At 34.9% G+C, this 16,023-nt stretch overlaps 2 protein-coding genes across 7 annotated transcripts in view; both read left to right on the forward strand.

Moving 5' to 3' along the window:
• Nucleotides 1-11,592, forward strand: part of LOC106111883 (mucin-5AC) — a 77,386-nt gene extending 65,794 nt beyond the window's left edge. The window contains exons 5-17 of one of the 6 annotated variants that reach the window (XM_013294068.1): nucleotides 101-2,731; nucleotides 2,949-3,100; nucleotides 3,182-3,333; nucleotides 3,402-3,448; nucleotides 3,552-3,755; nucleotides 4,369-6,312; nucleotides 7,013-7,108; nucleotides 7,463-7,653; nucleotides 8,489-8,714; nucleotides 8,923-9,215; nucleotides 9,437-9,581; nucleotides 9,718-9,916; nucleotides 10,078-11,592. In XM_013294068.1, the coding sequence (XP_013149522.1) occupies nucleotides 101-2,731; nucleotides 2,949-3,100; nucleotides 3,182-3,333; nucleotides 3,402-3,448; nucleotides 3,552-3,755; nucleotides 4,369-6,312; nucleotides 7,013-7,108; nucleotides 7,463-7,653; nucleotides 8,489-8,714; nucleotides 8,923-9,215; nucleotides 9,437-9,581; nucleotides 9,718-9,916; nucleotides 10,078-10,236 (6,439 nt within the window). In that variant the 3' untranslated portion in view covers nucleotides 10,237-11,592. Of the gene's footprint in view, nucleotides 1-100; nucleotides 2,732-2,948; nucleotides 3,101-3,181; nucleotides 3,334-3,401; nucleotides 3,449-3,551; nucleotides 3,756-4,368; nucleotides 6,313-7,012; nucleotides 7,109-7,462; nucleotides 7,654-7,931; nucleotides 8,158-8,488; nucleotides 8,715-8,922; nucleotides 9,216-9,436; nucleotides 9,582-9,717; nucleotides 9,917-10,077 lie in introns of all 6 variants that reach the window. The other 5 variants (XM_013294069.1, XM_013294070.1, XM_013294073.1 and 2 more) reach the window with 5 other exon arrangements.
• Nucleotides 11,593-12,012: 420 nt separating this feature from the next.
• On the forward strand, nucleotides 12,013-15,866 carry LOC106111731. The gene is made up of 9 exons (XM_013293874.1): nucleotides 12,013-12,735; nucleotides 12,894-13,096; nucleotides 13,163-13,294; nucleotides 13,364-13,525; nucleotides 13,660-13,901; nucleotides 14,078-14,218; nucleotides 14,382-14,577; nucleotides 14,818-15,013; nucleotides 15,381-15,866. The coding sequence occupies exons 1-9, from the start codon at nucleotides 12,013-12,015 to the stop codon at nucleotides 15,864-15,866; spliced, it is 2,481 nt and encodes an 826-aa protein (XP_013149328.1).
• The last annotated feature ends 157 nt before the right edge of the window (nucleotides 15,867-16,023 follow it).

Consider the following 16,023-nt stretch of genomic DNA (forward strand, 5'->3'; position numbering starts at 1 on the left):
ATTTAATTATACTTTTTGGTACATACGTATATTTACTTATTGACTACTTAAAATTTATTTACCTAAATATTAACGTATTCAATAAAGTTTATTATTTCAGAGCTGACAGTGACATTTCTGACTCTTCTCAGGACAGAGACAAAGACATCGAGACAAATAAAATAAGTACTGATGACAAAATTCAAAAGACACTTGTAAGAAGAAAAAGGGACTTAGACATGACTGGAACTAATATGACTAAAGGCAAAATGTCTGATAAAAGTGATAATGATGAAGTTATAGAATATGTAGACTATAACATTGAATCAAAACCAATAGAATACGACAGTGGTGATGATCAAATTATGTCTGATAGGGACAAAAGACAAGTTCGTTATATTTTAAAAAATTATAAGCCTGAAAAACAATTTTTAAATTTACAACATTTTAGTCAATATAATCCAAATTTACAAAGACCTCGTTACCAAAATGTACAAAGTGAAAATTTTAACGCAGGAAATCGTAAACCGTATTCCATAGAAAGTAATTACTTTTCAACTGCAAATCCTTTTTTGTCTTACCCAGCAGATGTTTCGCAATCTCAAAGACCATTCAAGCCTAGCCTACCTGATCCATTTAACCAGAAAGTTCGTCATAATCCTGTTAACACTCAAGTTATTACAAAAAGTCCACCTATTTCCTCATTGAATAACAAGGAAAATCCGTTTTCATCTTTGTCTGGTGGTTTTTACAATAACGCCCCTAAAGTCCAATATAACGATCAAAATAATGGCCAACTTGCGCAAACCCGACCGTCGTTTAATCCATCAATGGTCACCGATTCCTTTCAACTACCGAGTATAGCTGTGACAATGAAACCAATTCTGCATTCCACTTTATCTCCCGAATATCGCCGTCCTTTAAATCAAGCGCAAGTCGGACATAATCAACAAATTAACAATGAAAGACTAAAAGGTATAAGAAATAATCAAAATCAGGGTCAAGAAACACCACAAGAAGAAGATTATGATGACAGTTATGAATCAAATGAGAGTGATGAAACGTCTGATGAAGATGAAGACTTTAAGCATGATTTCCCAGATCCACCGTACGATTTCACACACCCCAAAAATAAATATGCTAACATAGAGAATCCTTTCGCTAAGCCAGACTTCGACTTTGATACATATTTAAGTAAATTACAAAATGATCATTATTCAGCTTTAGGAGTGACATCCGCTAAACCTATAAATATTCAACCTAGTAGCTACAAAACCAATAAAATGCCTTTAGAAGTAACGACTCTACCGTATAAAAATTCTATAAGGCATTCAACTACGCTAAACTATAAAGGCGTAAGTACCCCTCGGCCCTTTACTGTTACAAATATCCCCTCTAGTACTAGCAGCTTTATTGGAAATGCTAGAGACGTCGTACAATTTTCACAATTTACAACAAAACCGCTGCTAATAAAGCAAAACGAAAAGCTTACTCTTAATGAAAACTTTTACAATAAGAATATTCAACCAACTCAATCACCCATAGGTAATATTCTTTCTAAACTTAAGCCACCTAATTTTACAGACGAACGTCAATTGCCTATTACATATAGCTTTAGTAGACCAAATGAAAGTACCAAAAGTCCGTATAATGTTTCAACATTACAAAATAATAACTTAGTCTCACGAATTCCACAAATCTTGATAACTAGTACCGGATCGCCTTTAAATTTTGATCAAAATGAACGACCACGAAGACCTGAAAACTTAAACGTACGTCCTATTTCATCTGTTACTCCTTTCACAGTAACTATACAACCCACGAAGTCTTATAGTCCCGGTATAAAGCAATCTACACTTAAAACAGTAACTACCGCCAAAGAACAGCTATATACATTACAACAATTTTGGAATAACCCAGGAAATGAAAAATTCGTTGTTCAATCAACTTATAGACCAAGTTCAGAGTCCTTATTACACGATTTTAGTCCGTCGCAACCTAGTAAAATGTCAACTAAAATGCCATTGAAACCTTACAGTGTATATAGTAGTACACCAAAACCATTCGTAAGTACAATTAAAACTCCCAGTAAACGTAGGCCAATTCCTAAACCCTCTCCCGAAATGAATGATTACTATTATGACGACGAAGATGAGCAATACTATTATGAGCCTATTGTCAAACCTAAATACATGCCAAGCACTGAAGTAAGACCTCAGCGCCCTCCGATGGCCCAAAACTATCATGAATATGAAGACAATTACGACGAACCTTCGTCTCATTTAAAACAAGGAAGACCTATGACAAAAGAACCAATACCAATAAATCAAAATGATATATCGGCGGTAACAAAATTGCCATACAGAGAATCGGATAAACATTCGGTTGGCAAAACGACACCCCTTCCGCCACGAATGCATCATTCTAATGTAGATCGACCAGTTATTTCTACATATGAAATAAATCATCTCGTCCCACGAAACAAAAGTATGTCTTTGAGAAAACCAATACGTAATCAAAATGGACCTTTTACCATGAGTCCTCCGAAGTATTTAAATCAGACTACCTTGAGACCATACACTGTCAGACATAGATTAGCTAAGCCTGTCAATGAATATAATAATTTGGAAAAACAAAAGAATGCTAGGGACAGACATCCAAACATTGTAGCACAGATGCTTACCACTCCTCATGACAGCTATAACCAAGAGACTAGACACACAAAAACTAAGCATGACGACAAATCCAACAGGTAAACGAAAAATTTACGGTAGACTAAATACTATTTAGATTATTTTGTAAATAGCCAAATACAATTACTAACAAGAAGAAAACTTTAACTACTAATATGAGATTCTTGCCGACAAATTATGCACTGACTTTGACTTTTAGACAATATTCTGACTTGACATGATTTTTAACCGTGCATTTAACTCCGATAAAACAAACAATAAAAGATTTTTTTTTAGCTTGGAACCAACCGAGAGTATTACTCCGTCCTCTTATTCACCGAGTCCACGGCCTAAAATGCTCTATAATGGATCTCAAAGCTACAGTCCGGATCAATTTGATCCTTTCTACGCTGTTTACGACGAAGATGGCGAACTTTATAAAGACACAGGTGAGACTTGAGTTTGAATAACAAAGCTTATAGTATGAATAACAATAAAGCTAATAACCTTCAAACATATTTTTTCGACAGACTACGTCCAACAATATAACACAGCATCTCTACGGCCTGCAGTACAGCAAACGTACAGAGGTACTCCTCCGCCGTCACGCAGACCTGTAGAGACATACACGCCCAGACCTGTAACTTCAGATGATTACGACGATGCCCTTATTCAAGGACAGGTATAATGTTAGAACGCCAGAATGAAAAATCTAGTATTACTTTATATTAATTCATTTTAAATTTTCAGATAAATACACAAAATCAATATCAAACACCCGTTCGTCATTCAACAAGGTAAAGATTTTAGATTTTTCTCCTAATGAATAATAACCATAATTTTAATTTGAAAATAACATATTTTAGTCACACTTTATGCTATTTAATTAAAACGATCCAGGGGCGAAGGTAACGATTTGGGCTACGAACATAACCCGAGCAGCGTGCGGACGACTGTTTATGAAGCTACTTCTAAGCGCACTACTCCTACGACTAGCACTACCACTACCACGACCACGACTACCACGACCACCACCACAACCACACAACGCCCTACTACTGCACTCTTCACAGAAGCAATGACTCCGTCTCGATTTACTTCAAGGTACTACAAAAGATACCTAAATTATACAGTTGATGTGCATTCTATGTCATGCTTATCATTGTGGTTAAATTCATTAATATATTCATGTTCACTTTATATTCATCTTTACATTTTATCATTTGTTTCAATAATTTAAAATGCAACCTTTAAACTGTTGACTAATAACTAACCATTCTTTAATTTTCATTTCCTTACATGTTTGTCTTATTTTTCTTCCTCTTTTCTTTCATGTTTCTATGTATGTTTGAAGGTTGTGTAAAGGTAGCATATGGAAAATATAATTTTATACATTGACTATTTATGTATTTATTCCAAATTAGTCGACGTTCCTACAACAAGCTTTTGTGGTATCTTTTAAATTTTGAGTGCAAACACAATGTACACTAGTATGAAGTTTGTTTAACAAGATTAATACTTTCTAAATTGTACTTTAGACGTACAATTTTATAAGGGGATATTAACACATTAATATCGAAGTCTTTTAGATATAAGCTTTTTGTAATTGTACACTTATTAACAATAGTTATTTTGATTGGTTTCCTAGTGAGCTTATTGGCAACTTATGTTGTTAGAGCTTAAATCAGATAGATTTCTTTTGCTTTGTATTCAACAGATTATCTGCAGATGAACGTCCCGTTACTACCTCCTCCCAGAATACCTTAGATACAACCAGTACAACCTATCCTACTCCTTCACAAGTCATCAATATTTCATCCCGTGCTAAACCTTTTCGAAAGACTGATAACTCACGTAGGTTAGAAGACTCTTCAACGACGACTGAGAGACTGCCGACGCGTAGACTTTCTACTCCGAGGACTAATAGCAACAGTAAGGACGATGTCAAGTTAGTAAGGTTAAATGATAATAAAAAATCTTCAACGTTAACAACGGGATTTTCTATCAGAAGAAATACAAATAATAGTAAAAATGCGTACACTCTAACACTTATAACCAGACCTAACGACGATTACCCGACTTCACAAAAGGTAATTGATTACGAAGCTCGCCCAAATGAAAATGATTCAAAAAGATTATACTACAGTACTAACAACGATAACATTGCAGAGCCTGTCAACGCAAAAGAATTAGTTGATAGCTATAACGTTGAAACCACTTCCATTATTCCTCCCAAACCGAGGAAAAGTAGGTTGCCGCCTGTTAAAACTAATTTAAAGGAAACAAATGATGAGGTCAGAGTGGAACACAGAAACGAAAGGCGTAGATTAAGAATAAGTACTACCCCTGAAACCGTTGAGAAAACAAAATATTATCTTAGAAATACTAAACGACCGACACCAGTTTCCATAACCTCAGAAGCGTTTAAAGAATCCACTGAAAATGCAATAAATTACAATGATCATAGTAGTGATGAACCAATTTTAGCCAATGATACCTTATCATTGCTTACAGAAAATGTAGATAGTTTAGTGGTTGAAGATTCTCTTTCAGAAGTTGACGATAATATTGAAGAACCGTTGGTTTCTCCCTATAAAAGTTTAGATAATTTAAGGAACTCGTATGTAGATGATTCGATAAATGATTACACTTCTAGTTCTACGTCAACCACTACGTATACGACTACACTTAGAGCGTTTGATGAAATAAAAGACAGCATAAATAAATATTCCTCTCGGAACCCATCTTACTATAGTTACAATTTAAATGATGAAATTGTCCCAGATCATACAACAGAAGTATTTAGCGGTAAGGTAAGAAATGTGATACAAGCTTTCTTTAATAATTTAGCATCGAATTCAAGAAATACAGAAAAAATCTATACAACAACGCCTAAAGTAACAACTACACCAGAAACTGTAGTCAACATAGGATATCAGAAAAAAGTATCAAAATACATTGAGGATAAACCTTTTCGGAGCAATATTAAATATTTAGAAATTTTAACAGAACCAAGCGTCAGTAGATTCATTCCTCCCAGTGTCGATGCACTTTCTTTTACGGGGTCTTACGACAATGTTCAAAAAAGTTCACCATTAGATGCTATTACTACAGCATCATATGTTACTACTACTCCGACATATCATATTAATCACGAAACAACAATCAAAGAATTAGAACATATAAAATTAAATAAAAAACCTATAGATTCGAAATTTAGAAAAATTGTATCTAGTTCGTATCCCTTTGAAAATTCTCATAAATATAAAGACATTATCAATAGTAACTCGCCCCCTAAGGAAAGCGAACTTGTGACTACTCCTAATATCGATCTGATTATTGAAACTACCAAACCTACACTGATTGACGAAGAACCTTTCTCTACAACTACTGAGACGGAGCAATATCAACTATCACCGGTTCTACCAGATGTTGCTTCAACGACAAGTACTACTAAATCGACTACGACCGCAAAACTCGAAACAAAAACGACTACTAAAAGCTTATCCTTCCCGACACGAGCCTCTCGTGTAAATCCTGCTATAAAGTTAGCCGCGGCAAATCTTGGAGGTGGACGCAGGAGTTACCAATCGTCGACCAATTGCTCAACAGACAACAGTCTGCAAGCCAATCCAAAATGCAACGAAATCAAATACCAGAGGTACATAGCTCGCCGCCCAGTAGTCAATGCAGCCTGATGTTTAAATATTTACCTGAATAATGGACGGTGGAGGCTTCGTTAAAATGTCCCCATTTTCCGCCTCGCGAAGTAACTAGCATGAGATTACAATATCCTATAAAACCGTTTAATGGCACCTACTGCTAAATTCTGTCGCTTGTCATTCTATTCTCATTGGGGGACTTCAAACTGGCTGAATTGTATCATTTGAATTGTTAACTCCTGACGTGGCCATTTCTGTTGTTAGCACTTTTATCAATGTTTTTATACTATGTTATGAATAAGAAATATATTACTTAACTGTAATTGTAAACCAATATGTAAAAGTTCCTCAATGCTTACATTTGCACCTCATTGCATTCCATCCAATAGATGATTTAGTTAGAATATGCACAGTATCACAATAAATAGTAATAATCTTATATTGCTGAAATTTTTATCTTTTCATTGCATGAATATGGAATGATTAATACTATAAATGATTACTCGATCCAATCACATTTGTGTTTGATCAGCAGTAAGTAAAGCTTAGATTAACTAAAATTTAAAAATGGACTATTAAGGATACGAATGAAGAACTAAATGCATCAAATAATGATTCCGATTGCTTCTCTTTAAATCCACGCGTACTAATATCGATGTATTAACCGAACAACTGATTGGATAATTTTAAATTTATCAGGCCAAGCAGCACTCGAGGTCGAGGGTCCGCACACTACTCCACACTGAGCGGCTCTGAGGCGCCGCAGCAACAAACCAACAGAGGAACACCACCAACGTTAGAATGAATTCATTTTCTATATAATACTCTTCTACTACAGCATTTGTAGTCGAAACTCGACATAGGGCGATAATCTCTACATTTTTTTCATTTATACTTTCGGCAACGGTTTAAGTTAAAAAAAAAATTAATTATGTAAATATTTAGAGTACGATAGAAACCTTAAGTGGTAAGTATTTTGGATGAGTATTTTCGAAACAATAATACCAGCTAGGAAAACCACCATCTTAACGCCTAAAAAAAATTAAATTAGTAAATATAAATTGAAAAAGTTTTAACCTTAATTTTAGATCGTTTAAGCTGTTTTTATACCTACCTAAAATTCTAATCTGTATTATTATTTCTGAGCAGCCGCAGTCGCCCAACCCTCAAACCCTCGACAGCTATCGTCTCCGAAACAAAGTTCGTTGATATCTACGCTTACCCCGCTCGTCGGCCCGCTCCGGTGTATCCCCAGCCCACGCCGGACAAGACCGCCGCTAAGTGCCGGAAAGACGTCTGCCTCTTACCAGACTGTTATTGTGGTGGCAAGGATGTTCCTGGTACGCATTATTCGTTAATTAGTTTAAATCTAACACCTTTATATTAGATGACTTACTAAGTGCAAATTATAATTCATCACTAATTTAACGTTCTCCACTGCTGGACTCATGTGCTGATTCAAATGTCACAATTACTTGTATTCTACGACAAGCTAGAGGATTAGTGGACGAGGATTGACTAAGAAAACTTTTCCCTTTATTCTATTACATTGACAACTGTGAATACCACGCCTCTGGAATTAACAATGCACTTGTATTAAAATTGCTGGCTACTTTAGGAAATTTACCTGTCGAGGAAGTCCCACAAATGGTTCTTATCACATTCGACGACGCTGTGAATGATTTGAATAAGATGTACTACGAGGAGCTTTTTGAACACGGACGCGTCAATCCTAACGGATGTCCGATATCCTCCACTTTCTATGTATCTCACGAGTGGACCGACTATAGCCAAGTACAAAACCTGTATGCTGATGGTCACGAATTTGCGTCACACACGATATCGTAAGTCTACGGAGTCTACAGCTTCCATCTACTGGGTCTTCTATATCTTGGTATCTTGAGAAATAATCTAAAAGTCGAACATTACTTGAATGACAATCGGTACAGAGAATGTTCGGTTTTTGGAACTACACTAACGATTTATTCTTGGCCATCTGTACTGGTACTTATATCTACATAGTTATATTATCAATTACGTTTTGTTTTATTTTCATTAATATTTTTCTTTTGTTTTTCTTTTCCTTCCACTATACCTATCGTATAACCTCTTCCTGGCACTATCGGTACCAATAACCACATGCACAATCATTACCCACACCCCGCGGCGACACAGGTGACTTACCGGTGGAGAGTGTGCCACAGATTGTCCTGCTGACGTTTGACGATTCCGTTAACGACCTGAACAAAGTTCTGTACTCGGATCTATTCGAGAAAGGTCGCGTAAACCCTAACGGTTGCCCGATTAGTGCCACCTTTTACGTGTCTCACGAATGGACCGATTACAGTCAAGTACAGAACCTTTACGCTTCGGGACACGAGATGGCATCGCATACAGTCTCGTAAGTTTTAAAATATAATAAACGCACCAACCCATAGTAGTTGCACATATTTTATAATATCAATATTAAGTATTTATTTACTAAAGTCTTCATTATAATACTCATCTATTTCTTTATAATATTAAATTTCACTTATTTCCATTTTAACCACACTAACCTATGTCATATTTTACTATCGGAAAATTAATAAACTATGCCTAAATTTCAGTCACAGTTTTGGAGAACAATTTTCTCAAAAGAAATGGAACAGAGAAGTGGGTGGACAAAGAGAAATTCTGGCAGCTTACGGTGGAGTAAAATTGGAAGATATTCGTGGCATGCGAGCGCCTTTCCTTTCTGTTGGCGGCAACAAGATGTTCAAAATGTTATATGATTCAAACTTCACTTACGACTCGTCGCTGCCAGTGTATGAGAACAGGCCGCCAAGCTGGCCGTACACCCTTGACTACAAATTGTTCCATGACTGCATGATTCCGCCTTGCCCTACTAAATCCTACCCTGGTAAGTTTAACTTCTGCGTTTATTGTGAAATTCTACCATGTTTCACATCGTAGGAAACTTGGTCTTCATTTTGAAAACCATCGACATGCATGTTTAGAGTAATTGTCGCAAAAAATCACCTTTTGAAGATAAAATTTGATAACATAGTGTCGTTTGCGCGGGTTAGAAAGAATTATTAATTCCAGAAACACAATACATATAAGTATTGTATTAATTTTCAGGTGTTTGGGAAGTGCCAATGGTAATGTGGCAGGACTTGAACGGCGGCCGCTGCTCCATGGGCGACGCGTGCGCAAACCCGCCCGAAGCCGAGGGCGTCTACAAAATGCTGCTCAAAAACTTTGATAGACATTATACTACTAACAGGTAATGTCAATGTGTATCTTGATGGATTACATTTTAAAGAGGATTAAAAAATAATAAATCATACAAAGCAAAACTTGAATCCTAAATGCGTAGTTATTACATTTTGTTAAACTATCCAATAACTATCGTATTGCAGAGCTCCATTCGGACTGTTCTACCACGCGGCGTGGTTCACGCAGCCGCATCATAAGGAGGGCTTCATAATGTTCCTCGACTACATCAACAAGATGAAGGACGTGTGGATCGTGACCAACTGGCAGGCGCTGCAGTGGGTGCGCGACCCCACGCCCATCTCCAGGCTCAACAACTTCCAGCCCTTCCAGTGCAACTACCCTGTAAGTAATACCAACGAGTCACAAACTCATTGAAACATATATCAGTCTATATAAAGTAACAGCCGTAAGAGAGTGCAGATCGGGTGCAAATACATTAAATTTAAGACAACCAGAAGATTCATCAAATTACGTTTATATTTACGATTCTTTATTCTTTTCAGGATCGTCCGAAGAAGTGCAACAACCCGAAAGTTTGCAACCTCTGGCATAAATCAGGGGTGAGATACATGAGAACGTGTCAACCATGTCCGGAGATCTACCCCTGGACAGGAAAGACCGGCATCAGATCATCACGCATCGACAACGAAATCGATGAATAATTCATACGTAGCTTAATAGTAAAGTGTCCGTCCTTGAAAAGTGATATAAGTATATAAGCCAACGAGGCAAGGACTACCAGCTTGTAAATTATTTGATTGTAGAAATTGTTCACCAGCTACAGAGTGCCATTTAGATTTCGGTGGTCACAAAATTTATATCGAAAACAATTTTATTTGTGTTATTCGAAATAATGGTTTAAACTCTCTTTAAGCTACCCGTTGTGTATTGGAAACTGTGATATTGTGTGTTTTCAATCATTCTGTAAACTCATGTAACTTTCATTCTCATTAACTATGAAGTTTGTGAAACTATTCATGTTTTATTTGTCGTTTAATAATTTGTAATTATTTGTCGAATGTTAATTGGTATGAAATTTTTCAATAGATTATTTGTATCAGTTTTACGAAGATCTGACTGTCCGTATGGAAGCCATATTAAAATTTAGAAAATAACTTTCTAATCTTGCCAGCTTTGTAGTTGACACTGCCTTTTTTGAATAAAATGTAAATATAGTATTAGTTTATACTTAGATATAGAATAAGTATATCTAGACAACGGCGTATTAAAAACATGATAAATATAAGTTTACGCTGTTTTGAAACAAGACATTTGTAAATAAAGACCTTCACTTTTAACGCTACAATTAGTTCATACTAAATAACTTGCAAAACCAACCTTTCATCATATCAGATGTGTACATTTAAATAATTTTCATAATTTATTCAAAGTTATTTTTCAATAAAAAATAAAACGCAATAACCACTTTATATACTAAGTGAAGTTTGTTTACAATGTGTAGTCTTTATTTGGAACAGCGTATAAATCAAATAAATCAGTTTTTTTGCAAATATTAGCATTGCGTAGACGTCTGCCTACACCGCAATGTAGCACATGTCTACGCGACAACTAAAATTAAATATTTATTAATGACTATATAAAAAAAGCGTTAAAATATTATTCAAAAATATTAATCACATTTCTAAAATTTGAACCACAAGCATACGCGCTATAAATTCCTAATTTTAGTTTTAATTTTAGCTTTGGTATGCTAAAGCAACTAAAGTGGTCAAAAGCGCTTGCTACGATTCTATTTAAAATTAGAATTATATTTTGTATTAAGTACTATTATTGTAAATATAGGTTTAGTATTTAAAATTGGATATACCTTTTTCACTCGATACTATAAGAATTATTTTTCGATATGAACCCGGCTATTACGATTTATCTTTGACATGACAATTATTGAGCCTAGTGTCGTTTAGAGCAAGGGAGTAATGTAATTTGCTATCGATATATTCTTATGTTTTTGTATAAACATTGTGTGATCGATAATAAACAATAAATGCTACAAATTATCTACTATTTCATTTTTAACCTACCTACCTTTCAAAGAAACAAACGCTACCTCATACTTCCACTACTTAGGTACCGTAGTATGTACACTCTAGTACAGAGATTAAAATGAATCATTTATAGACAGGCCATTCGAAATTCCCTACAACCATCAGTTAGTCAACGTGACGCCAACAAGGTAAAGATTACAGTTTGGTTCGTTATATTGAATGTCTGGTTGTTACATATTTCATACTTCGTACAGTCGAAAGAATTGCTTTTTGTTTTTAGTGTTCATGACCGAAGCGACGGCGATAGTCATAAAAAATTAAAACTCAATCATATCACCTGGTTGATATTTCATGTATCAAGGTCTTCTAACACTACATAAAGGTAGAACGGGAATTGGTTTCATACATTTCGATTTTCGTCACAGATTCAGAATGAAATTTGTCGAACTAACATTTTTTATTACGTTTTATAGTGAAGTTATCAGTCAACAAATAGAATTCTATCCATCTCAGTCACTAACATACAACAAGGTGAAAAATGTACGAGTTCAAAAGTCTACAAGGAAAGTTAATTTCAAAGAAACGGGTGGAGAATATCATATTTTTTCGGATTGGAAACCTTACAAAAGTGATAATAAAACTAATAAAGATCCAGTTAAAAGGGCAGTAGATCCAGTGTTCTACGGCAATCCGAAAACAAAAGAAGAGTTATGGCATGAACATTTTTTACAAGAATTAAATTCCGATGAAAGACCGTCGCTCATTTCCTTACTTCATAACATAACACTAACGTATTTAAACGATTGTACTCCCGTTATACTATATGATAGAAAAGTTAAAACAGAAGAAACCCACATATTCCAAAATTTCTTGAAGAATTTTCCTATCTCCTTTACACATGGCTATATTGAAGATAATGATAAATTAAGGGAACCAAATCTATTGAAAATTCGTAAAGATTGTTTGCATTATGTAGTATTTTTATCAGATGTGAAAAGAATAGCGAAAGTATTAGGCAAGCAATCTCAAAGTAAGGTTATAGTAGTAGCTAGGTCATCACAATGGACAGTACATGAATTTCTCGCCAGTTCTCTTTCAAGAATGATTATTAATTTACTCGTAATTGGACAAAGTTTTAGAGGAGACAGTAAAACGGTAATTTGGTCATTACTACTACGTCTTTCTATACACATAAATTTTGTTGGAACTAAACTTTTGAATTCTATATAGTTGTGTTACTTTTGCTTAAAATGACGTAATAATTAATTCTTTTTTTTCTTGGTTGTGTACACTACGTGTTTTTGCTTCATCAGTTCCAGGAATCGCCATACATTTTGTATACGCATGAATTGTATACAGATGGCTTAGGCGCCAGCAAGCCAGTTGTGTTAAACTCTTGGTCTAACAATAAATTTTCTAGACAAGTAAATTTATTTCCTTCTAAAGTAACTGAAGGGTACGCCGGTCACCGGTTCACTGTAGCCGCTTCGGACAAACCACCCTTCATATTCAAGAGGTAAATATAGATTTATGGAATGGGTTATTTCATTACAATATTTTATATGAATTATTAAACATTTAGGATCATAATGGACCCAAAGGATGGTAATATTAAAGTAACTTGGGACGGAATTGAGATGAGACTTTTGAATTTGTTAGCGAAACGAAATAACTTTTCCATTGAGATTGTTGAACCTCGTGATTTAAGCTTAGGGTAAGAACATTTATTATCATAAATTCTATACCTCAATCTCAAATGGTTCAATTAAAATTGTTAATTTAGACCAGAGACCGCTGTTTTAAAAGAAGTTATGATGGATAAAGCGGACATAGCGACTGCCGGTTTGTATGTAACGAGCGAAAGGTTGTTGAATTTGGATTTAAGTTTTCCACATTCGCAAGATTGTGCCGTTTTCATAACATTGATGTCAACTGCTTTACCAAGGTACGAACGCTATGATGTTTAAATTATACTTTAACAGTATTTTTTTTAATTTTTCGTTTTTTAATTGCCAGTTTGTTTACTCCTATATTGTCGTTAAACAAATATATTTAAACCAGAAATCTGTTTTATTCCAGATATCGAGCAATTCTAGGACCATTTCATTGGCACGTTTGGTTAGCTCTGACGTTTACCTACTTGATCGCCATTTTCCCTCTTGCTTTTTCTGATAAACATACTCTACGACATTTAATTAACAATTCAGGTGAAGTAGAGAATATGTTTTGGTATGTTTTTGGAACTTTTACGAATTGTTTCACTTTTGTGGGTAAAAACTCATGGAGTAAGACGACGAAGATTACTACAAGACTACTCATCGGTATGCTTTACAAAATTCATCTCTGTTTTTATTTTTTTATAGCGGCTTTACGCCGCTGTGTCGACATGTTCTTCACCAAACTCATGTTTTTAGTCAAGGACCTTGGTAGCGGGTGTTTCTTAATTTCTTGTTATTGTTTTTAAATTTGTTTTTTTAAACTGCAATTTATTTTCAAGGTTGGTACTGGCTGTTTACAATAATAATTACCAGTTGTTACACGGGCTGCATCATAGCATTTGTCACTTTGCCAATATTTCCAGACACTATAGATACCATTAAGCAACTGCTTGCAGGGTTTTATAGAGTCGGTACTTTAGGTAAGTATTTAATTCAATCAAGACTTTAAGCGATTTCTGATTCACGGATAAACACCTGCATAATAATTTTATGTAACTTAGACGGTCTTCCAAACCCCTGATTACATTTAATGTTCAATAGAATAATTTAATAGATACATATTTTTGTCTTTACGTTTTTCAGATCGAGGAGGATGGGAAAAATGGTTCCTAAATTCCTCTGACCCAGACACTAACAGACTTTTTAAGAAAATTGAATATGTACCTGACGTGCGTACTGGCATCAGAAATGTTACAAGAGCCTTCTTCTGGCCGTACGCATTTCTAGGATCTCAAGCTGAGCTTGAACATATTGTTCTGGCAAATTTTACTAATATGAGGTATGAGACTTGTACTAGGAAAAAAAATACAAGTTGACAGTTTCCAATTGAATCAATAAGAGAACGGAAAAATAGTTTCCGTCTCACACGCGCCACCATAGCAATTTGTAATCCGTTTCTTCTAGTTAAATTTTGTCGTAATATTTATACTAAATTCCTAGTGACATTGTTTCAGAAACCATTTCAGTTATCTTTATTTCGACAAATCTTATTCTTCTAATTGACAGTTCTAATTTTCAGTTCAAAACGTGCCAAGCTACATATATCGAACGAATGCTTCGCGCCGTTTGGAGTGGCTTTAGGCTTCCCCAGAAACTCCGTTTACAACGACAAGTTTAGTGGCGACGTTCGTAGATTATTGCAGAGCGGAATCATAAACAAAATCGTAGACGAAGTTCGTTGGGAAATACAGCGGAGTTCTTCTGACAGACTATGGGTATATTCTGAACAGATTGATTGGTAGGACTAATTATCATGATAGACGGTTCAAGTAAAGGTACACTGTACTTGTCCAAAAAAAAAGGAACTTCTTAAAATACGTACAAGCTTGCAATAGCCAATCAAATTATTCTACTCGTAAAAAATATTTTAAAAGCGAAAGTTTAGATGGATAGTTGATTGTTAGAGTTTAGAGCCTAAACTGTTTAACGGATCTCGATGAAATTCGGCATAGATTTATTTTAATTTTTAACTCCACGCAGACGGAGTCGCAGGCGAAAGCTAGTTTATTAATGTTTTATTTATGTATCAAATCAACAAGACATACACGTAGGTAGATTATGAAATTACTTATCTAATTTCAGGTCGGTAAAGTGTCACAGAAGGTAAATTCAGTTCAAGAGAAAGGTTTGACTCTAGAAGATACACAAGGAATGTTCCTTCTTCTTGGTGCTGGCTTCTTGATAGCTGGCGGAGCTCTTTTGAGCGAATGGATGGGAGGTTGTTCAAGAAAATGTACCGTAAAAAGAGCTAAGGCGTCTTCTGTTAGTTCAGAAAATTTAGTACCCAATAACGTGTATGCAATTCGAGAAAAAGGTTTCAATATCAGCGATTCTACGGATTCATTGGATGGTCAAGTTATAAATGTATCAGAAGAAAGTATTACTATTCATAATGAGTTTAATGTATTCGAATTTAGTTCGAAATCAAGTTCTACAGATATAGATAATGAAGTACACGAGATATTTGAAATCGATGAACAGAGAAAACATGTTTTAGATAAAGAAGAATCGTTTGAGATTAAAACAGCAAATACAAAGAGTCCATTAGGAGAACATATAAACAATTAGTAGTAGTCAACAGTTAGTATTAAGACGTGTGTATTTTTCAGAACTTAGAATTATTTAGAAAAAAAAGACCAAAAACACATATTTGACGTGAAATTGTAGTCTTTTTATATGATAAACCATAAAATCAGACTTCTAGAAGTAAAATCATGTTTTACTT

The sequence above is a fragment of the Papilio polytes genome, unplaced genomic scaffold (assembly GCF_000836215.1).
Source record: "Papilio polytes unplaced genomic scaffold, Ppol_1.0 DF824146.1, whole genome shotgun sequence".
Lineage (NCBI taxonomy): Eukaryota > Metazoa > Arthropoda > Insecta > Lepidoptera > Papilionidae > Papilio > Papilio polytes.

Excerpts from the sequence above, each read along its gene's own strand:
- LOC106111731 (XM_013293874.1), top strand. The coding sequence starts at position 12,013 with ATGAAATTTGTCGAACTAACATTTTTTATTACGTTTTATAGTGAAGTT. Across the intron at positions 13,097-13,162 it reads CCACCCTTCATATTCAAGAG|GATCATAATGGACCCAAAGG; the intron begins GTAAATATAGAT and ends TTAAACATTTAG. Across the intron at positions 15,014-15,380 it reads GTTCTTCTGACAGACTATGG|GTCGGTAAAGTGTCACAGAA; the intron begins GTATATTCTGAA and ends ATCTAATTTCAG.